The 26,991-nt window shown below is 40.5% G+C and overlaps 1 protein-coding gene across 5 annotated transcripts in view; it reads left to right on the top strand.

The window, feature by feature from the left end:
* Positions 1–26,991, top strand: part of haus8 (HAUS augmin like complex subunit 8) — an 80,394-nt gene that overhangs the window by 31,750 nt on the left and 21,653 nt on the right. For 4 of the 5 annotated variants that reach the window (XM_048560053.2, XM_048560052.2, XM_059638502.1 and 1 more), the window contains 4 exons: positions 3,570–3,728; positions 8,571–8,712; positions 13,145–13,277; positions 16,889–20,474. In XM_048560053.2, coding sequence (XP_048416010.1) covers positions 3,570–3,728; positions 8,571–8,712; positions 13,145–13,277; positions 16,889–17,009 — 555 coding nt within the window. In that variant the 3' untranslated portion in view covers positions 17,010–20,474. Of the gene's footprint in view, positions 1–3,569; positions 3,729–8,570; positions 8,713–13,144; positions 13,278–16,888; positions 20,475–26,991 lie in introns of those variants that run through there. The other variant, XM_048560050.2, reaches the window with a different exon arrangement.

The following is a 26,991-nucleotide window of genomic DNA, read 5'->3' on the forward strand; positions in this document are numbered from 1 at the left end:
TTATGTCCCAATAGAGTGTAGTAGTGGTACTTAGCTGTGCTGGTCTGAAAAAATAGGGTTCTGATAGAGGTCCTACTTGAAAGACCAACTTTTTTAAAATCAGGCTCTTGATTTCTTTCGCACTACCAACTCAGTTATTTTAGAATGGTCCTGACCTTCGGGTTCCATCTCATCTTATCTTTTAGACAGAAATCTTTATTCTTCCTTTCACTTGACAAGAACCGCAAGTGGGAATGAGACTCTGGAACATGGCCTCAAAATAAGGGATCTCCGATTTAATAGTGAGATGACAGGAACTTATTTTCTTCGTGGGTTGAGAGTCGTTGGAGGGCAATGTAGGTCAAATTGTTGAATGTTTTTAGGGTGGAGTTAGGTATGACCTTGTCCAGTAAGGGAGTTTAAGGTTACCAGGAGATAGCAAGAGCTGAGGTCAACTGCGATTTTGTTGAAATAGTGGAGCGGACATGACAGCTGAATAGCCTATTATGCCCCTAAATCATGTGTTCTTATGGCTCCTCCACCTTCATTTTTCACAGCCCTGAAGACCTCCAAAAGCTTTGTGTCCCATTTCTCATTTAGAAGTGTACAAAATGCCATGTTTTTCCTTTCCTGCTGCCTTTACACCCACTATTTTAGCCTGGATGCTTTCTCCTACAATGCAAATTCTTTCGCGTCTTTTTAGAATGTTTATTTGGACTCCTCTGGCTTCCTACATCTCGTGATATTTCCATTGCAAAAATGAAGTACGATCAACCTTGATAATAAAGTGTGAAACTGGATGAACACAGCAGGCCAAGCAGCATCACAGGAGCACAAAAGCTGACATTTTGGGCTTAGACCCTTCATCAGAGAGGGGGATGGGGTGAGAGTTCTGGAATAAATAGGGAGAGAGGGGGAGGCGGACAGAAGATGGAGTGGAGTGGAGAGGAGAGTATAGGTGGGGAGGTAGGGAGGGGATAGGTCAGTCCAGGGAAGACGGACAGGTCAAGGAGGTGGGATGAGGTTAGTAGGTAGGAAATGGAGGTGCAGCTTGGGGTGGGTGAGAGGAAGAACAGGTTAGGGAGGCAGAGACAGGCTGGGCTGGTTTTGGGATGCAGTGGGTGGAGGGGAAGAGCTGGGCTGGTTGTGTGGTGCAGTGGGGGGAGGGGACGAACTGGGATGGTTTTGGGATGCGGTGGGGGAAGGGGAGATTTTGAAGCTGGTGAAGTCCACGTTGATACCATTGGGCTGCAGGCTTCCTAAGCGGACTATGAGTTGCTGTTCCTGCAACCTTCAGGTGGCATCATTGTGGCACTGCAGGAGGCCCATGATGGACATGTCATCTAAAGAATGGGAGGGGGAGTTGAAATGGTTTGCGACTGGGAAGTGCAGTTGTTTATTGCGAACCGAGCGGAGGTGTTCTGCAAAGCGGTCCCCAAGCCTCCGCTTGGTTTCCCCAATGTAGAGGAAGCCACACCGGGTACAATGGATACAGTATATCACATTGGCAGATGTGCAGGTGAACCTCTGCTTAATATGGAATGTCATATTGGGGCCTGGGATAGGGGTGAGGGAGGAGGTGTGGGGGCAAGTGTAGCACTTCCTGCAGTTGCAGGGGAAGGTGCCGGGTGTGGTGGGGTTGGAGGGCAGTGTGGAGCGAACGAGGGAGTCACGGAGAGAGTGGTCTCTCCGGAAAGCAGACAAGGGTGGGGATGGAAAATTGTCTTGGGTGGTGGGGTGGGATTGTAGATGGCGGAAGTGTCAGAGGATGATGCGTTGTATCCGGAGGTTGGTGGAGTGGTGTGAGAGAACAAGGGGGATTCTCTTTGGGTGGTTGTGGCGGGGCTGGGGTGTGAGGGATGTGTTGCAGGAAATGCGGGAGACGCGGTCAAGGGCATTCTCAACCACTGTCGGGGGGGAAAGTTGCGGTCCTTGAAGAACTTGGACATCTGGGATGTGCGGGAGTGGAATGCCTCATCGTGGGAGCAGATGCAGCGGAGGCGGAGGAATTGGGAATAGGGGATGGAATTTTTGCAGGAGGGTGGGTGGGAGGAGGTGTATTCTAGGTAGCTGTGGGAGTTGGTGGGCTTGAAATGGACATCAGTTACTAGCTGGTTGCCTGAAATGGAGACTGTGGGGTCCAGGAAGGTGAGGGATGTGCTGGAGATGGCCCAGGTGAACTGAAGGTTGGTGTGGAAGGTGTTGGTGAAGTGGATGAACTGTTTGAGTCCCTCTGGGGAGCAAGAGGTGGCGCTGATACAGTCATCAATATAACGGAGGAAGAGGTGGGGTTTGGGGCCTGTGTAGGTGCGGAAGAGGGACTGTTCCACGTAACCTACAAAGAGGCAGGCATAGCTGGGGCCCATGCGGGTGCCCATGGCCACCCCCTTTGTCTGTAGGAAGTGGGAGGAATCGAAAGAGAAGTTGTTGAGGGTGAGAACGAGTTCGGCTAGGCGGATGAGGGTGTTGGTGGAGGGGACTGTTCGGGCCTGCGGGACAGAAAGATGTGGAGGGCCTTGAGGCCATCTGCCTGCGGAATACAGGTGTATAGGGACTGGACGTCCATGGTGAAAATGAGGTATTGGGGGCCAGGGAATTGGAAGTTCTGGAGGAGGTGGAGAGCATGGGTGGTGTCATGGACGTAGGTAGGGAGTTCCTGGACCAAAGGGGAGAAAATGGAGTCCAGATAGGTGGAGATGAGTTCGGTGGAGCAGGAACAGGCAGAGACAATGGGTCGACCAGGGCAGGCAGGTTTGTAGATTTTGGGAAGGAGATAGAAACGGGCTGTGCGAGGTTGGGGAATAATTAAGGTTGGAGGCTGTGGGTGGGAGGTCCCCTGAGGTGGTGAGGTCATGAATGGTGTTGGAGATGATGGTTTGGTGCTTGGGGGTGGGGTCATGATCAAGGGGGCGGTAGGAGGTGGTGTCGGAGAGTTGGCGTCTGGCCTCGCTGATGTAAAGGTCAGTGCGCCATACTACCACTGCGCCACCCTTGTCTGTGAGTTTGGGGTTGGAGCGGAGGGCTGCCCGTTCTGCAGGGGAGAGGCTGGAGTGGGTGAGAGGGGTGGAGAGGTTGAGGCGGTTAATGTCTCGACGACAGTTGGACATGAAGAAGTCAAGGGAGGGTAGGAGGCCTGGGGGTGGTGCTCGACAGCAGTTGGCGATGAAGAGGTCGAGGGAGGGTAGGAGGCCTATGATCAACCTTGGCAGTTTTTCCAGTCTGAATATAAACTCCACTTCTGAGGAAGGGTCATCAGACCCGAAATGTTAACTCTTGTTTACCCCTTCACAGATGCTGCCAGACCTGCTGACTTTTCCAGCAACTTTGTTTTTGTTCCTGACTTACAGCATCCGCAGTTCTTTTGGTTTTTATTTTATATTCTGAGATAGATGGACTTGAACCCAATGCGAGCTTTGGGCTAGACCTTTGCCTGTGCTCAGATTTGTTTCGAAATACAAAATATTCTTTCCTTCCAAATTAGCATCTTTTGAATTTGATGACAAAAAACTGAAAATAATTTTGAGAATTATAATTGTGTTGGCAAAGTAAGGAGCCCTGTTTCACACTTCATTTTTTTCTTCGGTTTGTAGAGGGAAAATAATTTGGAAAAATACCAAGAAAGGGCAGAAGAGTGCTTACTTCAGATTGAAGAAGAAAACCAGCATTTGCGGAAAGAAATATTTCAACAGAAACAGGATCTCCTTTTGCTGGAGAAAAGCAAGCAACTAGATGGGATGATAGAGCAGCAGGTGAGTTAGCATGAACTTGCCTTGACATTAAACATTGAAAAAGGGAGGAGGAGGTTATGGTGCATTTTATAATTTTGAGACGCTTTTGGTTGCACAGTTTAAACTGATTCTGCAGTTTAAAGAATGACGTTTAAATTTATCTGAAATTAATTGCCACCGGGGACAATAACTTTTGCTGTTTCATTTAATTACTTACTCTTTTACCCTTTCCCCGCAATGTTTCAGTCAAATGGGCCTGACATTACCCCTCTTCATTCTTATTTAGAAAGGTCAAAAGTCACAACACCAGGTTATAATCCAACGGGTTTATTTGAAATAACCAGTTTTTGGAGTGCTGTTCCTTCGTCACAAATTCTGCATCAGTCGTCTGAGGGGAGGGGCGGGGTGGGGGAAAAATGTTCTCACCGTCTTAAATGAGAAAGTCCTTTTATTTTTCAACACTCCAAACCAACCTGTCAAGTACCCTCTGGATCTTGAGTTCCAGTCAAGTCTTATCTCAACTTCACTGAATACAAATATAATGTGTCCATTCTCTACTCATAAAACACCCAATCCAAGTATCATTCTGAACTGCTTCCAATGCATTTATGTCTGTCCTTTTTAAATAATTTTGTACACAGTACTCCAAATGAGGTCACGCCAATGCCCTGACTAAATGAAGCATACTACATTACTTTAGTGTTCAATGTCCTCACAAGTAAACAATAACATTCTGTTAGCTTTCCTAATGACTTGCTGTACAACGTACTAATCTTTGTGAATCATACACTAGAACATTCAGATCCACCTGCATCTATGCAACCATTCAGATAATGTACCTTTTATAGTCTCCTGACCAGATGGGCAATTTCACACTTTCCCACATTCTCCTCCATTTGCCAGATCTTTGCCCATTCACTTGACTTATCTATACACCTTTTGTATCCCTTCCTTATGTCCACTTCACAAGTTTAAACATTTGAGTGTGCTTTTGAAACAAAAAACAAATTGAACTTGATCAAATAGTGAATCAAACAGCTCATTAGGGCACTATAACTGGAAAGAAAACTGGGAATCAAGTGTCTGTAGTGGGGAATGTAATGGATCTCAAATCCCAGGGCTCCTGCTTCCCTTTTCCTCATCCCTCCTCTCTCTCTCTGCTTCCCCGTTCCTCTCCCTCACCTCCCCTCCTACTTTGTTCCCCCTTTTTTTTCTTTCTCCGTCTCCTCCCTTGCTCTCTTTTCTTCCCCCGCCACCCCCCCCCCCACACACACACACACACACACACACACACACACACACACACACACACACACACACTTTCCTTCTGCATCCCCCAGCTCACCCTCTTAATCATCTACAGTGAAGACAAATGCCAAAAAAAACTGTTCGGTTCATCTGCCAGCTAGTACTTCTACTGTTAATTCCCCAGAGTCACTCTATTGGATCAACATTATTCAATTTGTTACAAGCAAAATGCAGCAGATGTTGGAAATCTGAAATAAAAACAAAGCAGGTCTGGTGGCATCTGTGGAGCAAGAAACAGATAACACTTCAAGTCCAAAGACCTTTCTTCGCCTGAAGAAATCATATCAGACTCAAAATGTTAACTTGGTTTCTGTCTCCACACATGATGTCAGATCTGCTGAGTTTCTCCAGCATTTTCTGTTTTTATTGACTTTGTTAACTATGAAGCTGTAGTCCAGGTAATGATGCAGAAATGATTACTTCTTGAAGTTCTACTTTTTAATTTGGAGTTTAGAATCTCATACAACCTATTCCAAATCTCTTTCCACATCATGCTTATATTGTTAAAACTCAATGGAGCGCAATGGTTGGAATTGTTTTTCCTCCCAATAATAAATTCCTTTTCTAGCTGTCAGTAAATGTCCTGCACCAGGCAGTAATACAGCCCTCTGGATTCTCACTTTTTGCCACAAAAATAATGCAAATGGCTTACTGTATACTGTGCTATTGTCAGTTAGCGTCCACACTGGAGCACTCATTCTTATCCAATCAAGCTGATTGAAATTTGTGTGTTGGACAATTGCAAAGACTGAAGCAGTTTTACCTTCTGGTAACCTTTATGGCCTCCAGCTCATAAACTCTTAGCCAAAGTTCTTACTGCAGACTAGTTTGCCTTGTTTCATGCTAGCATCCAGGAGCTCCCACATTCTGTAGACACAACAGATCACCTATCCTCCTATCTTTATTGTGTCTTAGTTAAGTCTTTTGTTTAGTTACTAAGCCGTACAACTCCCTGTAAGATTTTTTACTAATCGTAAATATTACTAATAGTAATGACCTTTTTTGTAATTGCCAATATAGTTCCTTGACTTAAAGGTACAGTAAGTGAGCAAAATCACATGCCTGATTCCCTGTGATAGCATCTTTTATGCTTATCGAATGTTATTTGAGTTGGAGACTTCATATTGCTAAACTCAGTAACTTTTTGTCCCCTGGTACAATTTTCAATTCCTGCTTTCCTGGAGGCTGATAAAGGTAGGAAAAGAAAGGAGCACCTCCCTCTCCACTTCACTGAACTCCCTTTCTCATCCAACCCCCAGGTTTGGGGCACACTGTTTCAGCTACAGTCTGTTCCAGCTTTCCTTTAAGTATGAGCTTTCTAGCAGTTACAAAACTAGATCAGATTATTTTATTAAGTGACAATTTCATCTCCTGTCCTGTAGAAAACTTGTTTGGTCCTGCTCAAGCCTGGAAGAAAGTTTTAGTTCAATTTACTGTTTAAGTTGGGAATGAGCAAAATTACGAAACAAAACTGTAAAACTCATTTTACAGAGGGCCTGATTTTCTGTTCAGGCTCTTGACATAGGCTGCACTGATAAAAGTTACTAAAATAAAAGTAGATAAAATATATAGCTTCTCGAATATAGATTGTGTGTATTTTTTTCAAACATTTTCCATAAATAGCCTTTACTATTTCAGAGGCTTATGGTAACTTAATTTTCTTCTTCCGATTGTATTACATCGCTGCCATCGAGTCAAGCTTTTTAACACAGAGACTACATTGATATCATTCTTATGAGCTAGTGCCATAGAGTTATATAATCAAAAAGCACGGAAGCAGACCTTTTGGCCCAACTTGTCCATACCGACCAGGTTCTCTGAACAGAACTGTTCCATTTGCCTTATTTTAGCCCATACCCCACAAAACCTTTGCTATCTATGTACCTGCTCAAATGTCTTTTTAAGAGTTGTAGTTGTACTCCCTTCTATCACTTCCCCCGGAGGCTCATTCCATACGCACACCAACCTCTGTGTTTAAAAAGCCCACCTGCCTCCTGCCTCCCAGGTCCCTTTTAGATCTTGCCTCTCACCTTAAGCCCATGTTCTCTTGTTCTGGACTAACTGTGATGGTAGTACGTCAATTGACATTTTGTTGTTTTATTTTATTTATGCAAGAATTGGACCGTAATCTTAAGGATGCTTTGCTGCCAAGCACATCCATTAAGCATTACATAATAGAAGAAATGTTTTACCTATTTCCAGAACACCTGTGCCCACATAAATTTGAATTAACCAATTATGGCACATTTAGTGGAACAATAAGGCTCCTTCTAAAGATTGGTTTGAGTTCCATCCATTTTACTACATGAGTGGAAACATCTGTCTTTCTTTTATTTAAAACTGTTGATTGAGATTCTGAATGGGATGGGTTGTGATTTTAAGCACTCTTACTTTATTTTGCTGTTTGAATTTTTTTTCACTTTCGTGAGAACAAGAAGCTGTGCATTCACCTTCCGAAACCTGTTACACCGTACAAGCTAGTTGTGGTTGATCTACCTCAACAACCGTTTCCTGCTTTAATTTATAGGAATCTAATGATCTCAGTCTTGAATATACTTAATGATTGACCACTAAGGTAGAGATTTCCCAATATTTTATATACTTTGAGTAAAGCAATTCCTCCTTGTCTGTCTGAAGTGAATTGCCCCTTATTCTGAGATTATGTTCTCTTGTTCTTATTTCCCCAGCAAGCTGAATGCCCACTTTCTGCACTGTAGGGATTGTATGATTCTATTCTATGATTCTGTGACATTCCCTCCAGCTTGAGGAATGAGTTTCATAATCCCTTGTTTTACTAGCCTTAGGTACTTTATCTTTCCATAGGCAAGGAAACCAAATCTGCATGCAGTCCACCAAGTACAGCCTCAAGGCTGTCTTTACTTCCATGCTCAAGCCTTTTGTGATAAAGGCCAATATAACACCTGTTGCATGTATACTGTTTGTAATTCATTAACAAGGGCACCTAATTACCTTTGCACATTAACACCTTTCTTTAACCACTCATCTTTTAAGAAAATACCTTTTTATTTATATTTTTGCTCCCAAAGTAAATGTTGTTGCACTTTTTCTCCACACTGTATTTCATCTGCCATGTTGTTTTCCACTCACTTAGCCTAACCAAATTCTCTTGAATTGTCACTGCTTCCTATTCACAATTCTCGCTTTCACCTAGTTTTGTCTGATCTGCAAATTTGGAAATATTAAATTTAATCTCCTTATTCAAATCATTGATGTAGATTGTGACTTTTCTTAGCAAGATGCCACCAGCTAACCTGGAAATGCCCTATTTATTCCTGCTATAATTAATTTTTGTCTGTTAACTAGTTCTTAATCCTTAAAAGTATATTCTCCTGAACTGTGGTTTAAATTTTGTTTACTAACCTCTTGTATAGGCCCTTATCAAAAGCTTTTTGAAAATCTAAATATGCCATACCAGTGGACATCTGTGTTATTGTATGTTTTACATTTCTTGAATTACTGTTGAAATTTATGCTTATTGCAACTGTTATTTTCATTTAGTTTTGTAAAAATGCATCCAATTCATTCTCATTACAGGTGGAGCATTTAAGACCTGTGGTGGCATCTATTCAACTGTTCAAAACACAGTACAAATCTTTTGGTCAGGCACTTGATACAACAAGGCACAGCCTTCAAACGAAGAACATTTATATGTCAGAAGATCTGAGGATGTTTTTGGGTAGGCTGAGATCCTTTGACAAACTTGACCTTTTGACATAGAGGATGCAATAAGTTTGGATTTAGCTTCTCTGAATGCTGTGTTATTAAGGCAAAATACAACTTTGCAACACAAACCAGATTTGTTTCTTTGTTTGTGGTGAGTAAGTGATGTTAGGTGGGGAAGCAGCAGAGGTATTTCAGTGGCTTTGGCACATCTGTGTTTCTTTTTTCATACTGAAAATAAGCAGGCTGGTGCAGCAGGTGGTGAAGGAGACAAGTGGTATGTTGGCCTTCATAGCAAGAGGATTTAAGTACAGAAGTAGGGATGCCTTGCTGTAGTTGTACAGGGCCTTGGTGAGACCACATCTGGAGTATGGTGTGCAGTTTTGCTCTTATTATCTGAGCACAGATGTTCTGTCTATGTAGAGAGTGCAATAAAGATTTACTAATTGATTCCGGCAGGATTAATGCCGAAAGAGGGGCTGGATCGATTTGAACTATGTTAAGTGGGGTTTGGAAGAATGAGAGGGAAGTCTCATAGAAGCCTATACAATTCTAATAGGACTAGACAGGGTAAATGCTAGGAGCATGTTTCCAAAAATTGAGGAGCCCAGAACCAGGGCTCACAGTCTAAGTACATGGGATGGCAATTTAGGACTCAGATGAGAAGAAATCTCTTCACCCAGGCTGTGGCGATCCTGTGGACGTCTCTATCATAAAGTGGCTGAGGCTAAAACACTTTTCAAGAAGGAGTTAGATCCAGTCTTAGGGCTAAAGGGAAAAGGGTGTGTGAAGAAAGTGGGTACAGGGGACTGAGCTGGATGATCAGACATGATTATATTGAATGGCAGAATAGGCTTGAAATGCCTACTCCTGCTCCTATTTTCTATGTTACTTACCATCCCAATTCTGTTTCCTATTTGATTTCTAGAGATCCTTGCTGAAAAGTAAATGTATCATGAATGTGAGAAATTTGCAGTGACGTCTTCTATGTTTAAATAGTTGATTAATACTCTCTATTTTCCTTGATGGAAAAATGACCACCTGGCTGAGTTAGCTATTGGCTGCTGTTGAACTATAGTCATCAAGACTTAGCGCCTTCAAGAGAAAGGGTTGGAAGTTGTAGGTCAGTGATAAAAAGCATTCATACAAAAAATACCATATAGAAAAGGCATGCGTCATGTCTTCAATACATGAAAGAAAAATGTTACAATGCACAACATTCCTGCTGAACAATTAAAACCACGAGCCATGTGCTCCTGAGATGCTGCTTGGCCTGCTGTGTTCATCCAGCCTCACATTTTATTATCTTGGAATCTCCAGCATCTGCAGTTCCCATTATCTCTGAGCCATATGCTTTATGTTGCTGGAAAGTAGAAAACTAAATCTTGATGCCTTACAATGCTACTGTGAAGCTGTTGCCTTAACCACAAGTTGTAAATTGGCATCTATAGTTTTCCTTCTTGATAACTGAAGTAAAGCTTTATATATGATAGCAACTCTGTGGTAACAATTAGACCGAGATAAGTGGCTGTTTGCTTGCCGAGCTTAACTCTACTCAGTGTTTTGTTATACACACAGTCCTCAATATCCATGGGGAATAGGGGCACAATTTCCCATGAATAACAAAAGTGTGGATGCTAGTACCACGTAATTCTGCTGTCTACCCTGAAGAACCACATGATCAGGGGAAAAGATGGGTCCTAGGGCCGATGTCACGCAAACACAGATCCGTGGATGGTGAATCTGCGGATAACAAGGATTAAGAGTACTGTTCCCCATGGCACTGGTATTTGTGTTTCACAAGCCCATGTGCAGTTATATTCCTTCAGCGCTGATAATACTGATTTGTGCTAGAGTACAATTACAAAAGGTGATCTCTTGATTAGATTAGATTCCCTACAGTGTGGAAACAGGTCCTTCAGCCCAACAAGCCCACACCGCCCCTTGAAGAATCCCACCACCATCCCCCTATAACCCACTCACCCCTGACCACTACGGGCAATTTACCATGGCCAATCCACCTAGCCTGCACATCTTTGGACTGTGGGAGGAAACCGGAGCACCCAGAGGAAACCCACGCAGACACAGGGAGAATGTGCAAACTCAGCACAGTCTCCCGAGGCTGGAACCGAACCCGGGTCCCTGGTGGTGCTGTGAGGCTGCAGGGCTAACCACTCAGCCGCCGTGCTGACTGACATTGTTATGTTTGATATAACAATGTGCTGAGACACTATTCAATTATTGCAACATTACAGGCTAAGCATATGGGCTCCATCAACAAATCCTCATTTGCTCTTTCAGGAGTTGAAAGTTGAGTTGTGATGGAACCATAGAGTCATAGAGTTGCACGTCATGGAAACAGACCCTTCGGCCCAATTCATCAATGCCAGCCAGCTATTCTAAATTAATCTAGTCCCATTTGCCAGCATTTGACCACTATCCCTCTAGACCCTTCCTATTCATATTCCCATCCAGGTGCTTTTTAAATGTAATTGTACGAGCCTCTGCCATTTCTTCTAGCAGCTCTCAATACGCTCTGTGTGCAAAAGTCACCTCTTAGATTCTTTTTAAATCTTCCCTCTGTTACCTCAAACCATGCCCTCTAACGTTGGACTCCCCTAACCAGGGAAAAAGACCTCAGCTATTCACCTTATTCGTGCCCCTCACGATTTTATAAACCTCTAATAAGGTCACCCCTCAACCTCCGACACTCGAGGGAAAATGGCCCCAGCCTACTCAGACTCTTCCCTATACCTCAGACCATCCAACCTCAGTGACATCCTTATAAATCTTTTCTGCGCCCTTCCAAGTTCAACATCTCTCCTATAGCAGGGAGACCAGAATTGAATGTAGTATTCCAAAAGTGACCTAACAATGTCCTGTACAACAGCAACATGACCTTCTAAAACCTATACTTAATGCACTAATCAATAAAGGCAAGCGTACTAAATATCTTCACTACCCTGTCTACCTGGGGACTCCACCATTAAGGAACTACGAACGTGCATCTCAAGGTCTCTTTGTTCGGCGCCACCCTCCAGGACCCGTCTACTTGTATTGTAGTCAATTGATTCATCGTAGTCGAGTGACCAGACCTGCCTTGTTCCTCACGAGGTATTCCATTCAATCATCTGAGGGACCAGGGAAGGACCTTTGTGAAACTGTGTATGTTATTTTACTTCTGTGCTACCATATGGGATGCTCAGCCAGCAGACAGTAAACTGCAGTGAAAAATTTATTTTTATTTTCTAAGTAGGACAGAGATAAGATAATTGTACTAATGTCCATTAAGTGTGTCTCCAGTGAGCTGAGTCATGGAATGAACTTGGCTCAGGCAGCCTGGTTTCCTCTCGGGCTTTTTGGATGCATTGATTTAATTTGGTATCGAGCAAAACGTTCACATAAAATTTATTGTGATGCAAAGCAACATTTGTATTAATGCAGAGTCCCCTGGCTATTTTTAACTGTGTGCCTTTGTTTCATATCTTGTAGTTGAAGAGTAATACATCATAAGCAGTTTTATTAGATGTTTAACTTATTTTATAGGGTACTTTATTATATGTCAATGCCAAGTTATAGGTAGATGGCAAGTTATCAGTTCCTGCTAGTGGAGCTGCAAGGACGTACCCTGAAGTATTGTGTGCTAACTTTCTATAGTTTCACTTCTGACCCATATGGTTGATTATGTATCGTGCAGGAGACCTACATATCTCTTTTACGTCGCCTTATTCTCAATTGGATTTCGGTTCATGATATGGTATATTAAGCTATTTGATTGTTTATGCAGCACCAGTTGTACTGCCTTGGTTACGGTATCTCTGCCTCAGTGCTGGCCTAGCCGGTGATGTCCGCATCCTATAAACAAATTGAAAACTCGGTAAAGCACTTCTCATAGCACCAGAAAAATAATATTCCAATTCTCTCATTACTGCGTAGGATGGCTAAGTGCTTTGACAGGGTCAATTTTGTGTGATGGACCTGTTTCCAGTTTGAGCTGTATTGACCTTGTTTTTCTTGTAGAATTTCTTTTTCCCCCATGCAGAGTCCACTTTTTGTTCCATTGGTTTTGTCTATATTTTTAATTCCTGATCCAGAAATGAAAAAAGCTAACTGCTTTAATGTTGCAGCCAGTTCCCTGAAGTGCTTTGTCATCGATGTAGATGTGACATTTTATAATGCAGCCCAGGTTTGAAGCAGTCTGTGAAGTGCACGTTTCAGATTGATGGATAAATTGCAGAAGATATTTCGCTGTCTATTAATGTAAATACAATTTGTATAAGTGATTGTAATGGTGTGAATGCAGCTTAAAATTCAGCTAATTTCCCCAAAGGGTGTAATATCCTTGAGTAAACAGGTGTTTTCCTGTGCAGAAGAATCAAAGATTCTTCATAGAGTTTGTATAGTTAGCTTTGTCTCGTGATATATTTAAGCCAATGTTTTCTTTACAGAGGAATTGAAAATTCATCTAAGAACAACATGTCAGGTTTTAGGCAAACGTGGATTTGGACTAGACAGAAAGAATTCAAAAGCTGGGATTGAACTTGGAAAAGCAGCTGCAAAGACAGATACAGAGATGAAGAGGTATTGGTGCAGAATCCCTTTTCAAAACAAATTAGGCATCTTTTAGGTGTGATGTTATCTGCTCTCCCTGACTACTTTAGATACCTCAATTTTACTTTTTCCTCTGTCTTTTACAAAATCCGAAGATTAGCAATGTCCTTCCAGTAACTTACATTATAGTTTATCTAAACAAGTGTGCATGTGGATGTGCATGTGCTGAAATATGTGCAAATGGAGAGGCAGTGGCGTCGTGGTATTACTGCTGGATTGTTAATCCAGAATCCTAGGTTCAAATCCCAACATGGCAGATTGTGGAATTTGAATTCAGTACACACCTGGAATTAGGAGCAACCATGTCGAATGTCAGAAAAAACCCACCTGGTTCACTAATACCCTTTAAGGAAGGAAATGGCCATCCCTCTCTGGTTTGGCTGACATGTGACTCCAGACCCAGAGCAATATGGTTGACTCTTAACTGTTCTCTGAGCAATTAATGATGGTCAATAGATGCTGGCCTAGCCAGTGTTGTCCACATGCAGTGAATGAATTTTGAAATAAATTGCATCTAGCTAAAAGAAACTGAGGTGTCAAGTTAGTGCTTTGATGCACAAGAAAGCTATTGACTCTGGTACAAGAATTAGATACTTTGAAAATTTTTAGGAGAATAATAACAGATAAAGGATGTGTTCTAGAGTTCTATATTTAATGACAAAGACCCTACAAATATTAGTTTTTGCAGAATTGTCCAAAAAAGTGTGTGATTTGCATTGAATATTTAATTCTAATTACATGAAAATAGTTATGATATTTACCAGCGTTTTGGAAGTCGCATATCATGAATCTGTTCATTTTTTTTTTGAAAGCTGAAACCCAGAACCTTGCTAATATGAATTTTCCAAGTGTCTTTAAAATGTTAGAGTTGAACTCTGGGACCCTTTGAGAAGAACCAGCTTGGCTCACTTAAGTGCATAGTTGCCCTTGGGAAATAGCAAGTTGTGGATTCAAGCTCCAGTACAAACTTGAGTATGTAATCTAGGCTGATGCTTCACTGCCATACTGAAGAAGTGTTTCATGACTGGATGTGCCAACTTTTAGGTTGTTAAACCAGTCTATTATTGGGTAAGTGTTAAAGATACTACTGATTGCAACATAGTTTACTCCCAGTATTGATCCCTAGACCAAAAACAGATGATTTTTGTCATTCGTTCATTTTCTGTCCTTGGAATTCAGTTGCATGCAATTTGGCTGTGTTTTCTACATCAGTTCAAAAGTTGTCCATTTGTTTATCAAGCACTTGAACGTCCTCTTGAATTGTATTGAGATACTATAGAAATGCCAGGTCCTTTACTTAACTGTGAAGATTGTACAAAGTAAAATGCTTGTAGTCCTTGCTGAAGCAGAAAGCTTTATTATTGAACCCCCTTCAAATATAGGACTGGGAATGGAAAAGAAATGATGATTTTGAAGAGGATGATCAGCTGCCTAGATGCACTAATGCAATTTAAATGCAGGTTTTTGAGGGGGTAGAGTTTTTTGGTAATGCAGGAAAAAAATTGCAAATATTCCCAGTGATAATTGAAAATTTCTTCTCTCTTGCCAATGTTTCATTGTTCTGCTTCAGTGACAAGGAACAAAATTAAATGGTACAGCACCTGGGTTAGAGAACATACTTAATTTCTGTACAATCTAATACTTGATTGAAAACGCACAACTTATAATATGGCTGCCAGATTTATTCAACCTCGTAAGTTAATCATTTGGTTATGGTTTCACATATAGTGAGGTTTAATTTTAATCAACATATTTCACATTCAAACTGTAAATCAGGAAATGATAGTCAGTCTGTCAGCCATTTGACACTTGCTGGATATGGTTTCTTGATTTCTATTGTAATCTAATTAAATTGCAAAACTTGTGGCTAATTCCTTTCAAGGCCAATGAGCCTGAAGGGTATAGGTTATAAATGGTATGGAAAATTTTAATCTAGAGCACGGTTTAAATAGTTGATCACGATGATATGGCTCCAAATAGATAAAATTCAGAAAAGTTTTTTGAGGTTTATTGACTTGCTCACCAAGCTGGTTTGTTTTTGTTCAGGTGTTTCACAACCACACTAGGTGACATCCTCAGTGGAGTCTTCGATGAGCGGTGTTATTCTACTCCGCTTGGAATTTAAACTGTCTGGTCTGTTATGGTGAGTACTATCATTTCTGGTTTTGACCTGTGTGGGTTTGTGAATGGGGTCCAATTCTGTGTTTGTTGATTGAAGCTACTAGCCCAAACCAAACATCAACATGCATGGGAATTCCCAGAGGCATGTTTCCCACCCATACTTCAATCAACAAACATATGGAATTGGACCCCATATACAAACCCATACAGATCAGAACCGGAAATGAAAGTACTCACCATAACAGACTGGACAGTATTGGTGTCAATTTTTGTCTGGTTGCTCTTCGGAAACGTATCCTGGGAGATTTTATTGCGTTAAAGGTACTGTGTAAATGGAAGTTGTTGTTTGGATCTGTCACTGTGTGTATTATTTTCCCATAGTTGACTGAATTGATATTGCTTGTTATTCTTGAACTTCTTTGACAACTTACTAGAGGTTGGTCAGTGTTTGTGAAACTATCTTCCTCAACGTGGAATTCTCATCAGGACACAATGAAAGATCAACTGAGAGAAAGGAAAAAGAAGCTGCCAGGCACCTTTTTGATAAAAGCCTCATTGGAAAAGCAATATAACAATATCCCAAATTTTGTTGTTATCAATGAGGTAGGAGCCACCAGTATAAGAAGGATGGATTGGACCTGAATTGGAAAGGAACGAACACACCGGCAGGGAGATATACTAGAGATGCTCAGGAAGATTTAAACTAGTGGGCTGGGGGAGGGGATTGATTGTGAACCAGGGAGATAATGATGAAAGATCAGTCTGAGTCTGATACTCTTTTTCCGAACAGTAAGCCAAACAGTCAGGAACAAAGTAGAGAACCACATATATTTTGATGAAAAAGGCCCAGCAGGTAAGGTAGATGAACTTGGATCACGATTAGTAATGTGTAATTTGGTTAGCATAGAAATTATAGAGACGTGGCTCGGCGTTGGACAGGACTGGCAGCTTAATGTTCCAGGGAGGGGTGATAGATGTCGGACAGATGTCAGAGGTAGGTTCTTTACTCAGAGTAGTAAGGGTGTGGAATGCCCTGCCTGCAACTGTCGTAGACTTGCCACCTTTAAGGGTATTTAAATGGCCATTGGATAAACATATGGATGATGATGGAATAATGTAGATTAGATGGGCTTCAGATTGGTTTCACAGGTCGGTGCAACATTAAGGACGAAGGGCCTGTACCGCGCTGCAATGTTCTATGTTCTAAATTGAAACCAGAAATTTTGAAATTAATGCTGTTTGTTTCATTGCAACATGAAACTCTCTAGCATCCTGAATATGACATCGTCCTTGAGTCACCCACTAAGCTACAATGCAGTTTGAATGATTTTCTGATTGAATTATTGGTTCTGTTATTTGCTTGTTATGAAAGATGTCAAAACATTTTAGCTGGATGCTAACCAAGATCCTCATCTAACTTGTTATTTCATTCTTTTAAAAAAAATTGTTTACTTTCACAGTTTCTTTGCGAAGATTGAGGAACTGGCCTCCTGCATCAGCAGAGAGACTACACTTCTACATCAAGAGTTGGATGAAGAAGCCTTGGGAATGAAAGTATCAGCAAAAGGAATTTTCATTTAGCCCTCTTCCTCTTTATTATAAGTAACATTTCATTTATATATAATAAAATTTTTCATCTTGTATTTTATGCAGTCAGTCAACAAATTTTCTTTTTTGGATATGATCATGTGGATGCATGTATAGTGCTTGTCATAATAAAACAAAAAGAACTGCGGATGCTGTAGATCTGAAACGAAAGCAGAAATTGCTGGTGAAACTCAGCTGGTCTGGCAGCATGTGGGAGAAGAAAGCAGAGTGAATGTTTCAAGTCCAGTGAATCTTCATCAGAACAGGGCTGAAAACATTAACTCTGCTTTCTTTCCACAGACATTGCCAGACCTGCTGAGTTTCACCAGCAGTTTCTATTTTTGAGTATTGCTTGTTAACCTGCATAAAATTGACCATGTAATGTCACTCTGCATTCCTTAGTTTGCATCACTTGGTTGCTAGAGTGATTATTTTTCACCTCCGATATGTTTGGAGGCTAAAAGAAAAATTGTGGAAATTTCTGAGCAGTCCCCTTGCAAATTTAAATGTCGTCCTTGGGTTGGGTGCTCCACCTGCGTCTTTTGGAGGTTCTGTATATCTTAAGGAGGCAAATAGGGGTAAAGCATTGAGTTTTTCATTCATGAAAACTTGTTGCACTTTCTAGGCGTGTTTCATCTCTTCAAGGGCCTCCTGCTGCTTCAGTCTTTGTGGTGTTTTGAACTGGACTTCTGAGATTAGTCATCAGTTAGTTTCAGCACTCAAATTCAGTCAAATGAAACTTGCAGGAAGAGAATACACAAACACATCTCTTAGTTTGCCATTACCCAGTAGTTTTAATAAATAAATAGAGAAGTGACTAAAGAGAAATGTACCCGTATCTTCCCTTAGAATATTTGACAACTCTGTCTGTTCTGTGGCATATGGCTTCTATTGAAGTTTCTTTATTTTTGATGTAATGAGCTTGTCATGCTGGTTCTATGTATTTTGTTTTCGCCATAATTTTCTCTCCGGTGTGAAAAGTTTGTTAATGGTGGGCTCAAGGTAGAAATGGATATGAGAAGAAAGTCAGTTTTGCACACTTGCTAATCCCAGTCTTTCTTTTACTCCTTGAGCTGTAAATAAAATAAAATTCTAAATTGTGTATTTTCTAAAAAAAACTGTTTTAGATCAAACCCTGTTCGACAATAGGATTGTGCACACAATAGGATTTGTGCATACTAAATTCCTGTGGTTTTTTTCTGACTAGTCGTAAATGTCTGTTTTGCAATTCAGTTCAATTCAACAAGGCCCTTATAAATTAAGATGTCCTATAAGCAGATTGCAACAAGGCTTGAGAAGAAATTGCCTTTGTTTTCTTCAACTTGTGAAGTTGTTCCCCAATTCACAAAGCTGTTTTATTCCTGTGTCCTTAAATGTTACCACTACTGTTATGGCACTTGACTGTAATTTATGCACTGCCATAAATGCTTAATTCTTTAAATTATTTTTGGCTTTTTTCTATCCGGTTTATCAATTATTTTTATGTAATGCCTCCTCCTATCTTTGGTCTCCTCTGGGGAGCAACTAGGCACCAGACCGCTGGCAAAAATAACTTTTTTTCCTAAGATCATAAGACATAGGAGTGGAAGTAAGGCCATTCGGCCCATCAAGTTTACTCCACCATTTAAATCATGCCTGATGGGCATTTCAACTCCACTTCCCTGCACTCTCCCCGTAGCCCTTGATTCCTTGTGAGATCAAGAATTTGCCAATGGATGCCTTCAAGGCAGAGAATGTCCCAGCCTCTACTGCGCTCCGTGGCAATGAATTCCACAAGCCCACCACTCTCTGGCTGAAGAAATGTCGTCTCATTTCTGTTTTAAATTTACATCCTCTAATTTTAAGGCTGTGCCCACGGGTCCTAGTCTCCCCACCTAACGGAAACAACTTCCTAGCGTCCACCCCTTCTAAACCATACATTATCTTGTACGTTTCTATTAGATCTCCCCTCAACCTTCTAAACTCTAATGAGTACAGTCCCAGGATCCTTAGCCGTTCATCGTACGTTAAACCTACCATTCCAGGGATCATCCGTGTGAATCTCTGCTGGACACGCTCCAGGGCTAGTATGTCCTTCCTGAGGTGTGGGGCCCAAAATTGGACACAGTATTCTAAATGGGGCCTAACTAGAGCTTTATAAAGCCTCAGAAGCACATCGCTGCTTTTATATTCTAACCCTCTTGAGATAATGACAACATTACATTTGCTTTCTTAATTACGGATTCTATCTGCAAGTTAACCTTTAAAGAATCCTGGACCAGCCTATGATCATGTTGTTCGCATATCTTGCTTTCACCTTTTTACTTTACATACCTTTGCTGAAGTGCATGTTCTCTGCTGAGCCAAGTAACTAGTGCTATCCAGAGGAAGAAGTTGTTTTGAGGTTTATTACACATGGGATTTGGTATTGCACCTGGCCATTTTTATTGTGTGAATTGGATGGTGGGTGCTGGCATCCTATCTGATTGGAGATTGGAAAGGAAGGAGAACCCAGTCAAACCTAATTCTTTCCTTTGATGACCTCCAAATGTGTTCGCTTTCCAACACACATCACCAACCACCAAGCAGCGTCTAAGCTATGATCAGGAATGCACTCCCTGAAAAGGCAATGGGAATGGATTCAATAGTAACTTGTAAAGGGAATTTAGATAAACATTCGCAAAAGGAAAATTTGCAGGGCTGAGGAAAGAGAGGAATGGAGCTAATTGGGCGAACAAGGGGGATAATGGCCTCCATCAAGGCAGCATCATTCTGATCTGGGATTGCTCTTCTGTTGCCAGACAATTAGCCAGCCAGAAGTAGCAATTTAAATCTGTGCTGCCTGGCCCCGAGACTCAGTTCCAGGTTGGAAGGAGTCATTTCTTACCGTGCCATTAATAAAACTCTGCCAAATTTAGTTTTTTTTTAAAAAAAAATCTTGATGCTCACTGTAGACAATTTGGCTTCAACTTCAAGTTTTTCAAAAAAGTTCAATGATTGTACATTTTATAATGAGCAGGTGTTGCCACTGCATTCCTACAGGCCTTATGTTGTAAATACTTTGTCCAGGAACATTCATCCATTACTCAATTATTTAGTTAGTAAATTTGTAAAAGCTTTCAGTGCTGTAGAAATGAGTGTCCAAACCGTAAAGCAGAGGCTGGTTTTCCTGAATACAGTAACAAGTTGAAGGAAAGATCTCCAAACCTGAATCAACTTGCAAATTTTGGGCGGTTTGCACCCCTGTGGTCAGTTTTTACAGTTCAGTAATGGTTTGAACCTCATTGAGTTTTATCACTTGTAGTATCAGCCTCTTTCATCTGCAGTAATTGCTAGTTTTCCTTTTGTAGGAGCCCCAGGGCAACATTGGTTTCAGTATTGCCGTGGGAAACGTCTGGCCAATTGCTGAAGGCAGGACTGGAAGTGCCTCTGAAAGGAGGCAGGAATTAGAACATGAGATAAATTAAAGGGAGTGGATTACTAAAGATAACTAGAAATGGCACTTATGATGAGTATCAACTATTAATGCTAATTATTTTTACAGCACACATTGGAAGTAGAAACAATTTATTTGATGTAATATGTTGCAAGGAGCGTGAAGAATGTGTGATGATGTAGCTGTAATCTCTAGAGCTTTGACTGATAAGTCTAGAAAGCAAAGGTGGTTCAATTTGTAATAACCCATCTCACCACAAAGTAATTACTGTGTCGTTGTCACATTGCATAACATACAATTTGGACAGTTTTCTTGGTCAGGTTTGGATCATTTTTTCATATGGCAGGCTCTATTTGTTTCTGCTAATAGATGTCATGCAAAACTGACCACCTTACTTAAGAATTTATCAGTTTGCATAAATTTTTGTGTGTATATACATAATATATTTGTGGAAGATGTTACAATATTGTGAACCATTTCTCCTTTTATCCTCTTGAGGGAGCAGTTTGTACATAGAATGGTGCCAGTTATTTTTCCTACATTTGGGACTGCTTTTCAAATGTTTTCATTCTGTATCTTGTTCCCTATGATTGATGATCCACATCTTGTTGCATCAGACTCTCTTGAGCACATCCCACGTAACACTAATCAGTTCATTAAAAGTAAATGGCTTTCTGTGTTTCTTCCTCTAATTCCTGACCCTTCACTTGTAGGCAAGTGAGCTTGTATTGTTAGATTGGTCAAAAAACTCATTTTAAGATGATTTTAAAAAGACAATATAACTGAAGTGAGCTGCAGTGAATGGAGCTCCCCCATAGTAATAGTGCCAAACCCAGCTGGTACCCAATGATTGTGTGAACTGTCTCAGGCAATGCAGTTACAAAATCTGATTCACCTTCTATTCCACATTTGAAAGACTGTCGAAGGTTGGACAAGTAACTTATATTTCAAAATAGGACTTACTCAGAGGATACTAGCAAGTACCTTTTATCTGAAAGAGTGAAGGAAATTTCAGCTTTCGGGACATCAATTGTAACAGTTTAAAGTTATGCCTTTTGGTGTGAAAAATGTGCCAGCCACATTTCAAAGAGTAATCAATAAAGCCATGTGCGGAATCACCCAATTTTGTAGTGTACATTGACGATCTGGTGACTTTTAGTCATACTTGGAAGGAACATTTGGCAAAATTTAAACTTCTGATAACTCGTAAAGTTGTATCTCACTCCATAGAATATAGAACATACTAAAGTACAGCACAGTACAGGCCCTTTGGCCCACGATGTGTGCTGTGGGATAATCCTAATCCTAATCCAAAACTAAAATAACCTAACCTACACTCCCCTCAATTCACTGCTGTCCATGTGCATGTCCAGCAGTTGCTTAAATGTCACTAATGCCTCTGCTTCCACGACTTAAATGAATGGATTGAGAATGCCTTTGCATTTGTTAGTAGGGAGTAGGCCAGAGTTCTACATTTTTACCAGTTTTATTCACAATTATACCTATGTAGTTTTATCTGTCAAGCATAACTTCTCGTTTGTTTAGCTTCAGAATAGTTTGTATCTTAAAAGGCTGGAGCAGTTAAGTCCGCAGCAAATTGGCAACACAGAATTCTTTTCAAACTTCATAAACCTTGACCAAGTTGCAGTCAGGCAAGGAGTGGGAGCATAAACCAGTTTTGCATCTTCCTCTGGTTGTAACTGGAATGTTTTTTTATGTAGTACAATAAGTTTATTTATGATGGTGCCCCAAAAAATCATGGAACCTACATTTAGAATGGTTGCTTGGTGGAAAAACTTTTCTTACACAAAAAAGTTAATGTAAAGAAATGATTTTTGATATGGTGAGAAAACAATTGTCTCAAAATCAAGAAATGTCTGTGCAATCAGCATGCATTATGCCTTTGTGCAATTTGGATATTGGCTACTAAATACTATTCCTACACCAGAGATAAAGCCATTATTTCAATATGTACAAGCAGTTATTTTGGCTATAGCATAAGGAATGAGGCTGGAGAACTGAAAACTGTGACGGCATACAATGCACAATGAACTTTTTAATATAGTGCCAAAAAAGGTTAATGAACTTGTAACCTGTTTAATGAGTGAGTTTTGTTTTGGAGAACTGGCAGTCAGGACAATTAAGTATTCATGAACTTCGTCAGTCCTTGAGATTATTTGGAGTGGGCCAACAATAAGAATTGACATTGGGGATTTCACCACACCCTTGCTTGGAAGAAAACATCTTTTCAGTTTTCAGAAACAGTACCATCTTTGAAACTTTAGACTCCAAAGTTCACATTTATTGACAAGTCTTAAAGAAAAAGGAGACATGAGATTTTGCACTATTTTTAAAAAAAAGTTTGACAGTGATTGAGAATGATCAAAACTTTGCCCTCTGCTCCCTACTGTCTTACATCTATCCTACAGTTGAAATTCATGAACTTAGGTTTTGGAAGAGCCCAACTGAAACCACAGCAAGTGTATTTTTGCCATGTTATTCTACGATTTGCTGAAACATAAATATCCACAATATACACACCGTGCTCAACTTCCCCTCTGCTCAGGTTTAAGGCTATTTAAATGCACCTTTTGTTATCAATTGCCCTGCAGCTTGATATGTTTATATTTGTGTGCAAACAAATGTCACATTCCAGATTCATAAAGAAATACAACACTTGCAATATTGTCTTGTTTAAATTGCCAGTGAGGTACTATTTACACCCCCAATTTATTCACAATTTGATGTATTAATCACTGTGTCATTACTTGTTAAATTTACATGCATTCTTGGGACTTGTTATAAACTAGACACACCGATTAAATCGTGTTACCTTGTTAATGCCTTTTCATAAACTAAATTAACCACTGCACAACAGGGAAACTTAAAAGGTGCCTTCTGAATTTTTTTGCATAAATATGCAATAAAACAACTGAATTGCTCCAGTTAGATATTTAATGTTACTTTATCATTCCTTTCAATGTATTTTTTCTTAGTTCCCTGTTTTGTTTTACAGATGGTTGACCTGTGTTGTTGTTTTCTGTAAAATACGTCTGATGGACAGGAATGTGAAGTTGGCGTGTCTAACTTGTTCGTTCATTCTTCAGACGTCAGATTTTTTGTGGCAAGTGCCTCCTCTGAAGAAATACTGGAATTGAAACTGGGTTTAAAAATGTTCTTTCAAGAGCATAAACAATTTCAGATTAGTTTTTTACTAATCAAGTCAGATGTAAAAATCTACCTTTTTTAAAGCAAGAAAAAGTAGCACTGTCTGTCTCAGGTGAATGACATGTTGAGTTATAATGTGGGTAAGGAAGCAATGATGTGATTGAAGAGAGAGCAATCAGGAAGTCTTTAAAGATTAGGAAAGTTTCAAAACAATGAGGTGTGTTAGGAGGATTCCAGATTTCAGGACTTTTGCAAAAGGCCACAGATCTGTGACTTGACTAAACAGAGTGTGTCAGTTGTGTTGTGTGGAGCGAGATTATGGAAGAATTTGTAACCAAGGAAGAAAATTTTATTTGATGTGACCTTTCAGTAACCTTTACTGGGAAGTGACAGCAAAGTGGATTTGAGATAGGGCAGTCATCATTATTTACTGGCAGAACAGGCTTGACGGATAGTGTGGCTCACTGCTGTTCCTACTTTTTGTTTGTAAAGTTCCCAATTCCTCTTAATATTTCATCAAAAAAAGCCTTTCCACCATAATGAAATACAATATGTTTACATATAACTTCCTTGGGTGTCTGTTTGTTTGTTTTTGGTCTGTTTGTTCAGTTGGCTAGAATAAAGCCAACAGTGTGGGTTCCATCCCTGTACTGTCTTTGGTAATTCATAGCGGCCCTGACTCCTCACCCTACCTCACATTTGTAGAGTGACTAATATTGAACCATATATAACCAATTCTGTCTCTCTCTGTCTGTACTGAAGCGAGACGCCTGAGCTCTTTTGTAGACATTCTTTACATCAGCCTCACTGTTTGCCTTCCTATTTATTTTTTGTTCTCATCGACAAACTTAGTAGCGGTATATTCACTTCCTTCATCCAAGTCATTGACATACATTGTAAATAATTGCAGCCCCAGCACTGATCATCGTGGCCTTTCTTTCGTTACACCCTCCTTTGTGGTATGCTCGTTACATTACTAGAGTGTTTCTCAGTTTGGTTTTTTGATAATGTTATGGTTCTGTAATATACTGCAAAACTAACAATTAAATAAAGAATTTTTGATATATGTCAAGCTCCGGTTGGTATGTGTGTGTGTGGGCAAACCTCTGGCTATTGTCCATGAATAGGGCATGCAGCTGTCAGGTGTGGCTCAGTAGACAGCATTTTTGTCTGTCTGTCAGAAGGTGTTGGCTCAAATCCAATGCAAGAGTTAATCCAAAAATCTAGTCTAGCTGTCCGATTATGATACAGGGATCATTGCAGGTGCAATGTTTTTTTCTGATGAGATGGAAAATGGAGGTTTCGTCTTCCCCCACAGGCATGTGTAAAGGTCTTGTGCCACTATTTCATGGAAGAGTGAGGATGTTATCCCACCATGCCTTAGAATAAAGAACAAAGCAAGTTACAGGCCCACCAAGTCTGCACTAACGTGCTGCCTGTCAAAACTAAAACCCCCTACCCTTCTGGGGAGCTCTGCTCTATTCCCACCCTATTCAAATATTTGTCAAGATGCCCTTTAAAAGCCACTATAGTATCTACTTCCACTACCTCTCGTGGCAGCAAGTTTCAGGCATCCACCACCCTCTGAGTTTAAAAAAAAAACCTGCCTCGTACATCACCTTTAAACCTTGGCCCCCAGTAACTGACTGTTCCAACTTGGGTAAAAGCTTCTGACTTGTCCACTCTGTCCTTCATAATGCCCTTCATAATCTTGTAGATCTCTATTGGGTTTCCCCTCAACTTCTGTCATTCCACAACCCAATTTCTTCAACCTGTCCTCATAGCTAATGCCCTCCTTAGCAGGCAACATCCTGGTAAATCTTTTCTGTACCATCTCCAAAGCCACCACATCATTCTGGTAGTGTGGTGACCAGAATTGAATACAGTATTGCAAGTGCAGCCTAACTAAGGTTCTGTAAAGCTGCAACATGTCAATGTCCTGGCCAATGAAAGCAAGCATGCCATAAGCCTTGTTGACTACTTTCTCCACCGGTATTGCCACTGCCATTTACTGTATATTTTTCATCTGGATTAGACCTGAAATTCATTACTTCACATTTTTCTGGATTAAAACTCCATCTGCTATCTCTGCCCAAGTCACCAACCATCTATATCTTGCCATATCCTCTGACAATCCCCAAGGCTACCCACAATTCCACCAACCTTTGTGTCATTTGCAAACTTATTAATGAAACCAGTGACATTTTCTTCCAAATCGTTTACACATATTACAAATAGCAAAGGTCCCAACACTGATCTCTGAGGAATACCACTGGTCACAACCCTCCATTCAAAAACACACCATTCCACTGTCTTCTATGACCGAGGCAGTTTCTTTTTTTTTAAATCCTTTCCGTAAGCTTATCTCTGACCTCATGCAACTCAACCTTCTGTATCAGTCTGCCATGATGGACCTTGTCAAAGGCCTTTCTGAAGTCCTGATCAATATATGTACATAACATTAACATTGAGATGATCAAAAACAGATTATTTGGTTGTTATCAGACTGTTTGTAGGAGTTTGCTGTGTGAATATTAACTTCCATGGTTCCTATATTACAATAGTGACTGCATTGAAAATTCTTCATTGAATGCAAAGTATTTTGAGACCACCGGTGGTTGTGAAAGGTACAATATAAATGCAAGTGTTTCTTTACCTGGCCTATGACCTTTGTTGATATGGATAGGTAAATACAGGTAATTATAATTACCTCTAAATTGCTGAAAGTGATTTAATGTTGATTTTATCACTAATTATGAAAATAGTAAATCAGAATAGTCATAGATTTTACAGTCCAGGTCAATAACTCACTTTCCTCTTCAGAGATGGGTTACAAAATCTGATTGTGGCTCACAGGCACTTGTTCCAAATTACTTGCGCAGAGGTACATTGTGGTAATTAAGAGTAAGATCAAAGAGGGCTAGTAAACCTTTCTGTAATAATCCCAGCACATTGTTGTATCATTGCCAGGGGTTTGTTCATCAGAACCATTCAGAACCAGATTTGCACTTGCCCACCTTCATTCTTAGACTTTACATCCATTAATTTCATTCAATTTTCTCCCATGGTTTCCAGCAATCAAATACAATTCTTCAAATGTTTTGTTTCTTGAACTTCTTAAATGGTGTTCATCTTGACTTTAGAGGCTGAACTTGGAATTTTCTTTGAATGTGGGAAATAAATATACTATAGCCATGTTTGTGGATGATAACAAAAAGTAGATGGGAAGGCAAGTAGTGAGGTTGACATAAAGAGAGATACAATCACGTAAAGCCAGTGGGCAAAATCTTGGCAGATGAGATATAATGTGGGATAATTTGAGGTTTTGCACCTTAAGAAGAAGAGAAATGTTGAATACTATTTAAATGGGTTAAGATTGCTGAGAGCTGCTGA

The sequence above is a fragment of the Stegostoma tigrinum genome, chromosome 30 (assembly GCF_030684315.1).
Source record: "Stegostoma tigrinum isolate sSteTig4 chromosome 30, sSteTig4.hap1, whole genome shotgun sequence".
NCBI lineage: Eukaryota > Metazoa > Chordata > Chondrichthyes > Orectolobiformes > Stegostomatidae > Stegostoma > Stegostoma tigrinum.